The following is a 7,500-nucleotide window of genomic DNA, read 5'->3' on the forward strand; positions in this document are numbered from 1 at the left end:
TTAAATAATTTGTTTTAAAAACTTTTTTTTTTATAAAAGCAGTGGATAAGAAAAGGATAAGTTGAACAACTTTTAACAATTCATGACATTTTACCTAATTTTTAATTTATGTCATATTCTATCCTGAAAAGTTAAAGATCAAGATAATTATCATTGTGCAACACAACAACAAATGAATTTTTTTAAAAACACTCTCTGGTACATTAGTGGTTAATCATATATATAAAATATCATATATGGGTTACATGTAATGGAGGTGGTGCTAAATACAATCAAGAACTGACTTATCTAAGCTGTCAGCAGAAATCTTTCTGCTAGTTGTAGGTGTCGGCGTTCTACGACCACCTTTGGCCGAACTTTTGCCATAGCTAAACAAAACAAAGGGGACAACATTTTGAAATATGAATCAAAACAAAATAAAACAAATAAAAGCAATTTCCAAATATTGAGCAAGCCGCAAACAATAATTTTAATATGAACATTAAATATATAAAAAGAGAAAGCTTTCTGTTTTTTTGCGGGTTTTTTTTTGCTTTTGTTTATATTAAAGGAGAGGGGGGGGGTAGCTCAAGTGACAAATAATAGTCTCTTCTAAAAGGCAGCAAGTACTTGTATATTCTTTTTCTAATATTAAACTATGAAATACTCCCTGCTTTAACGCTCAACGTTGTTATTTATCACTACAAAAAAGTTTTTTTTTTTAAATATGTATCTCTATAAAAAGATAAAGTTAGTCCTATAAATAAGGAGTTTATTCAGCTGGATGAATTAAAAATTAATAAGACACAAAATAATCTATAAGCTTCTGAATAAAAAAGTGTATTACTTTTCATGAATGAAATCCAAAAAAAGGTAGCCATTCACATAGTAATTTAGAGAGAGATAACCTGCCTCTTTTTTCTAGGTCATACAAAGACAAGCAACATATTGCAATTTGGTTTTGACGTGAGTATTGTCACCAATACCCATGTTATTTAAAGATCTCTGGTGAGTAAAATCATATTTGAAAATTTTCAAAAGTTTCTCGATTAATTCAACGAAAAATTATTTTGAATAAATGGGTGAATAGTACGTACCGCTCTTTTTTCTCAACTTCTAACTCATCTCTACTTGGAGAGGAACTGCTAGAGATGGCCCCTGCACCAATCTTTATGTCTCGGCGTGAAAGGCGTTCTTGTGATCTTGAAAGTAGGGATTGTTTGTGTGGGACACCCAACTGATTTAAAATGCTTTCGACCTCAGCAGTCAATTCTTTGTTATCATCCTGGTCAATTGAACTGCAACAACAATTAATGACTCATAATTACTTCCTTATTTTCATTAAAAATCTGATCAAAGCAGATTAGCTAGAGTAAAAAAATACCTATATAATTTGTAAGTCCATGGCATGCATTCTTATTTATAAACCAACAACACTTAGAATCAGACACAGAGTAGTGATATTATATATGTTTCTCATCAAACCTATTGAATTTGCAGTTCCAAATCTGTTCACTAATACACACCACCAAGAGGTCAGATAAAACAGCCAAAAATTATACAAAATCCTCATCCAAAATCTTTATTTTTAAAAATATGTTTGCACTACATTATATTTCTTTGGTTAACCAAACATTTGTCCAAACATTTCTATGTAGCAGCTGTGTTAATACTAAGCTGTTCCAAAACTGTAAACTGTAAAATGTATTGAACAAAAAAAAATGAATACAACGGCTTCAAAAAAGAACAAAATACTTAACACAGAATGTTTTGGGATTAAAACCCTTCCTCAGCCAAGAACAAAAAAGTTAAAATAGTAACGTTTCAAGTAAAATCCAGATAGATGGGAGAAAAGTTCTTTAAAGCAGATCTTTATTGGAAATAGCCTTCCAAATAGCCTGACGGAACTCCCTTCTGGTTTTCAACTGTGCCATGCATCCTGCCTCTGTGCTTGTTCTCCCCGGTCTGCTATCTTGAGTCCACCTTCTACTTGGCCTCCCTCTGCTCTGCTTGTTCTCGTGCAAAGCTTTTTAAATAAAGCGTGTCTTTTAAATGACATAATACCATTTTATAAAAAGATTCCATGCCCGCCACGACACATGTAGTTTACAAAACTGTATCCAAAACATTTACATTTATTATAACATAAATATCAGTCGAAGTAGCTCAAGAGGTACACCAATCGTCTAACACAGTCCATGTTTTTCAGAACCTCTGTCCACCTACCAGTCAATAAGCAATTATTTGTTACAAAGATATTTTACAACCGACCAGCATTCTGTTGAAAGGGTAAAGTGTAAATAGTGCTGCTTGAAGCTTGAAAAGAGTTGTTTTTTTTAACAAAACAATTATGATGTAAAATTTTAGCTCCATGAATTCATTCGTCTTAAAATAATTATCCCTTCTTTGGGTATTATGTCTTATTGATTGTCGTATCTAATGATAATGGTAAGCCTGATACGTCCACACCATTTGTCTCTCATATGAAACTGGAGATAATATTTTACACCTCGTAATTTCTCACTTTATCAAAAGAGTAGCTATTTGGATAAACCCGCCCATGTGGATCTTATGGCTAAACAATAAGCATGCAAAAATTATTTTTTTTTCACCTGTCAAAATGTCAGATTTGCACATCGACATGTAATCCTCAGTCTGAGTAAGGCAGTTTATGTTAAGAGTAGGAGGAGGAGGAGGAGGAGGAGGAGGAGGAGGAGGAGGAGGAGGAGAAGAAGAAGAAGAAGAAGAAGAAGAAGAAGAAGAAGAAGAAGAAGAAGAAGAAGAAGAAGAAGAAGAAGAAGAAGAAGAAGAAGAAGAAGAAGAAGAGAAGAAAGAAGAAGAAGAAGAAGAAGAAGAAGAAGAAGAAGAAGAAGAAGAAGAAGAAGAAGAAGAAGAAGAAGAAGAAGAAGAAGAAGAAGAAGAAGAAGAAGAAGAAGAAGAAGAAGAGGAAGAAGAAGATGAAGAAGAAAGACAAAAAGAAAGAGCATAACAAGAACAAGAAAAAGAAGAAGAAAATCAAGAACAAGAACAGGAAGAGGAACATTCACCCTCTTTTCCTGCCCCTTATTATGCACCTCTGTTTACTCTGATTGGCAAAAACTAAATATTGGTTAAACAGGAAAGAATAGGGATTGAGGTAATTAACTGAACATTTGAATCAGAAACTTTGATACACAAAATAGAAAATGAACAATTCTTAAAATGTTTATTACGTATATGAAATGTTTTCATCACTTTCCATTTCTACAACACCGGCTGACTCAGATGAAGAAGCCGGTGAAGAAAGATCTATGTTGTTCACTGTCATCCTGTAATTTCAATTATTCGTTCACAATTGTATGATATATATTCATCTCATTAATTGGGTCATGGGAAATAATAGAAAGAAGCATAGCGTCTATAGAGGAATAAGAAAGAAAGGTAGATAGAAAGATAGAAAGATAGATAGATAGATAGATAGATAGATAGATAGATAGATAGATAGATAGATAGATAGATAGATAGATAGATAGATAGATAGATAGATATATAGATAGATAGATAGATAGAAAGGGGGAGAGAGAGAGAGAGAGAGAGAGAGAGAGAGAGAGAGAGAGAGAGAGAGAGAGAGAGAGAGAGAGAGAGAGAGAGAGAGAAAGAGAGAAAGTGAAAGACATTGTGGCATGGAAAACACTTTTACAACTTCAAAATTGTGAACTAGTAGCAAATATTTCATTCAGCATTTTACTTAATTTCAATGAAAGATTGCGGGTCTTAACTGAGCAGAGCAGTGACATATTCTTTTAAAAGTAACAAAATGAACACACTGACTATTGCTCGTGTTTGCACACATATGCGCCCACCTAACCACCCACAAACACATATGCACAAATTTAATATGTAAATTAAACCATAAATGAAGAGCACTTGACTTTGACTTGACTTGACTTAAGTCTCTTGATTCCTTATGGAAACCAGGGCCGCAAAAGCACTCTTCCATCTGACTCCGTATTTGGAGGTATTCTTTATTTGAGCCCATGTTTGTCCGGCTGCCTTTATCTCAATCTCAATGCTTCGTCACCATGTCTGCTTTGGTCGACCAGCCCTCCCTCCTCTTTACTTGCGGGTTCCAGTCCAAAGCCTGCCTAGTGATATTGCTTGCAGGCTTCCTGATGGTATGGCCAATCCAGCAACATTTCCTTTTATTTATTTCAGTTTCAATCTGTGACTGGTTCAGTTACTTGACTTTCAACAAGAATGCAAAGGAGCAAATTCAAACGAAATGAGTTCAATACTGAGTTTGTATCTATACATGTTTCACGCCGCCATGGTGACAATCATCAAGAAGTGATCTTATATATATATATATATACACACAATCAGAAAGAGTTCTTCTTCGATAGTTATGATATATACATATACACACAATCAGGAAGTGATCTATTTATATAGCTCTTTTTTAACTTATACTGCACATACTGATATTAAACAATGACTCTATAAAGCACATCGTTATCTATTAACACATAACTTACTTTTTTAGTTTACAAATTTTATAAAATACAGCCAATTCCGGTGATGCTTTCAAATCTTTGTGCAACTTGGTAGTCTCAACAAGCTGATATCTAACCTGCAAAAAAAAAAAAATTAATTGCACGAACATCTGTGGTAAAACAAAATTTTTGCCTTATAAGAGTCAACATAAACACTGGTATGCAAACATACTAATGTAAGGGAAACGTAATACAGCAAATCCTAAAAGGCAAAGACAAAACAAAGTTTTTAAAAATCAAAATGCTTGTAAAAAATAGAGTTGAATGCTAAACTAAAAATAATCTTGACTATAAACAAATTAGCATCTTTGTAGTTAATAAACATATTACAATTTCCATTTTATATGGTCGAATGCATAATTTAGAAGTCAATACAATATTTTTCAAATTTGTGGAGAAGAAAGAAAATGATATGCATGAATAGGAAACATTCAAGCGCAAAACAAAATATAAAGGAGAACCAAGAAAGTTAATTAGAGGAGCAGAACGTTAATATCCCAGTATCTTATCCAACTGCATTTGACTTTTATCTGACCCCTCCCTGCCTGTATTCAACATATTCCATCATCAGTATATCATTGTACATTTAATCTTCTTTTTTTTTAATGAGCTTTTATATAGCACAATATCCACTAAATGTGTTCAAAGCACTTTACAAGGGGTCTCTGGTCAACAGCAACACTTAATGTGCAGGACCGGACATGACGCCTGTTAAGCAACATTGTAATTTTTTCGGACAAAGACAACGCTGTTACTGGTCAGGTACTCATTTTACACCTGAGTATGGTGAGAGAATGTGAGTAAAGAGTCTTTTCCAAGGACTCAACTATGCGCTGAGCGAGGCTCGAACCCAGGACCTTCCAAAAGCGAGTGTCATACCACAAGACCATATAGCCGCACAATCTTACACCATGGTCAATCATATAAGGTTTCTAATACTATGCAACTTTCTCAAAGACATCAGAAGGTCAATTCGTTGATCGGTTTCAAACTCTAGCATCTAGTTCCAATTTCCATTTTTGCTCTTTATATCAAAACAAATTCCTGAAATTACAAAGCATATGGTGTGCAAAAATGTTTGTTTGAAGATCTATATTTCCAAGCATCTAGAGGTCATTCCGTTGGAGATACCACTTGGAAGGCCTTTACTTCAAGTCATAGATATTAACATTCATTTTCTTGATAACTATAAATCTACAGACAGCTTTTAGCTTTATAAATGTAGAATCATATTCAATCCAAAATTTAAAAAAAAAACCTCACCATTAATCCAAAGACTTTCTTGTACATAGAGGGTACATTTGAGCGAATAAAAGTTGCTGCTGCAGATGCAATATGAGAAGCATCACTTCTTCTGTTGGCATCGAGGTGGCATTGGATAAGGGCTCTGAAGATTGAGATGGAAATCTTTTTATTTGTTGGATGTAATAAAAAAGCCACTAGTATTTGAGGGCTATTTTTACAGAAAAAAAAGACAGGTAGCAATCCAAAGTGGCCCAATATAATAATGAATAAGCATAATTTGATCAAAAGACTGAACACACACCACTGATTTATAACGAGGCTTAAGTAGGACCAATGAATAATATGTACGTTTATCAAGCCCATTCCCATCGTTCCAAACTGCAAAATGTGCTTTGTTTATTCTATCCAAAGACCTTCATATTGAACCAAATTTCAATTTTACATAGTACAAGTAACCTTCTATGTGCAGTATTGTATTAATGCTATTACAATATTCTTTACTGCTGATAAGGTGGATATCTTCTTCTTCGCATTCGCTCAGATGGTAAGTCAACTCTCCATCAGACACACTGCTGTCCCCTGGAGATCCTCCAGGCTCCAGTGGAGCTTACTCTTCAGGCTAGTTGGGGCAGTCAGTGGCCAGTATTTTCTCCTTAGGGGCAGAGAGGGTTGGGCATTTCTGTAGGATTATGACCTGCTCTTGTCTGCTCAACTGATAAAATGGGTCATTTCTGTTGTGATGCTGTTCATTCCAACAAATCAAGAACATGGATCTTATGATGTTCTTTGTTTCTTTATACGATGAATCATCATCCTCCTGCAGCAATCTAGTTCCTTCCTTAGCGGGTGCATCTGCAATTTCATTAGCGCTAAAGTGAGATGGTATCCATTGAAGGACGACATGATGGGAACTGCATAGTAGATCTAGGGATGTGACAAGGTCCAATTCTCTTTCTTTGAACTCAGAGGTCTATCTTTTTGTGTTGTATTTGGATTATTTGCAAGACAAGTTGCAGCTTCTCTCATTGCTTCCACCTCAGCTCTATAGTTGGAAGAGCGCAATTCTGCTGTTGCAGAGATCCTGCCCTCTATCACATTAGGACAGTCAATGTATATCCCTGCTCCTCCACTATGTAAAGCATTTTCAACTGAACCTTTTGAGTACACTCTAGTCCAGAAATCTCCTGGAAATTTTGTGTCCAGGTATTGCAGTGTGTAATGTCTTCTTGGACTGGGTGTCTTTCCTCTCAATCTGCGGAACAGTGGGGAACACCTGTGGCAGACCATGTCTCATCCAGACTGGGACTCTGGTGAAATTGACGATTTCCCTCTCCGGCACCTCTGCCCGCTGAGCGAAGCTCTCCCTCCTCAGTCTTCCCCCAGTTGGCTGTGCCACTCTTGCATTCACCAGATGGTCAGGAAGTCTTCCACCCCTGGATGTCTGTGCCAATACCCTGACGCTATGACAATCCTCAATGGAGTCAAAGGTGGGACATTGAGTCAAGCCCCCAGACTAGGGTGAATCCAATGCCTCCAGTGACAATTCCATACTCCAGATCCCGAATCCTGTCAGCTTATTAAAGTTTGATCTGGCTGCTGTGCAGACGCTCCACACTCAAGAACTGACCCGATCCCTCCAATGTATATCCCTCGAAGTATCATAAGGTCGTGTCATGATTTGGCTTGGGCCTCACCTTTACTTGTCTGAGGTGGATATTAATTCATACCTGAGTCAAATGAGTTA

General features: G+C 35.9%; 1 protein-coding gene across 13 annotated transcripts in view; it reads right to left on the reverse strand.

Annotated features, from left to right (window-relative positions):
• LOC144965958 (cilia- and flagella-associated protein 46-like) overlaps positions 1-7,500 on the reverse strand; it is a 105,789-nt gene that overhangs the window by 89,359 nt on the left and 8,930 nt on the right. For 9 of the 13 annotated variants that reach the window (XM_078901869.1, XM_078901863.1, XM_078901865.1 and 6 more), the window contains exons 6-9: positions 5,775-5,898; positions 4,494-4,588; positions 1,077-1,277; positions 285-368 (exon numbers count right to left, since the gene is read on the reverse strand). In XM_078901869.1, the coding sequence (XP_078757995.1) occupies positions 285-368; positions 1,077-1,277; positions 4,494-4,588; positions 5,775-5,898 (504 nt within the window). The remainder of the gene's footprint in view (positions 1-284; positions 369-1,076; positions 1,278-4,493; positions 4,589-5,774; positions 5,899-7,500) is intronic. The other 4 variants (XM_078901871.1, XM_078901872.1, XM_078901870.1 and 1 more) reach the window with 1 other exon arrangement.

This window comes from Berghia stephanieae, chromosome 2, assembly GCF_034508935.2.
Source record: "Berghia stephanieae isolate SIO BIC M18660-M18661 chromosome 2, UCSD_Bste_1.3, whole genome shotgun sequence".
NCBI lineage: Eukaryota > Metazoa > Mollusca > Gastropoda > Nudibranchia > Aeolidiidae > Berghia > Berghia stephanieae.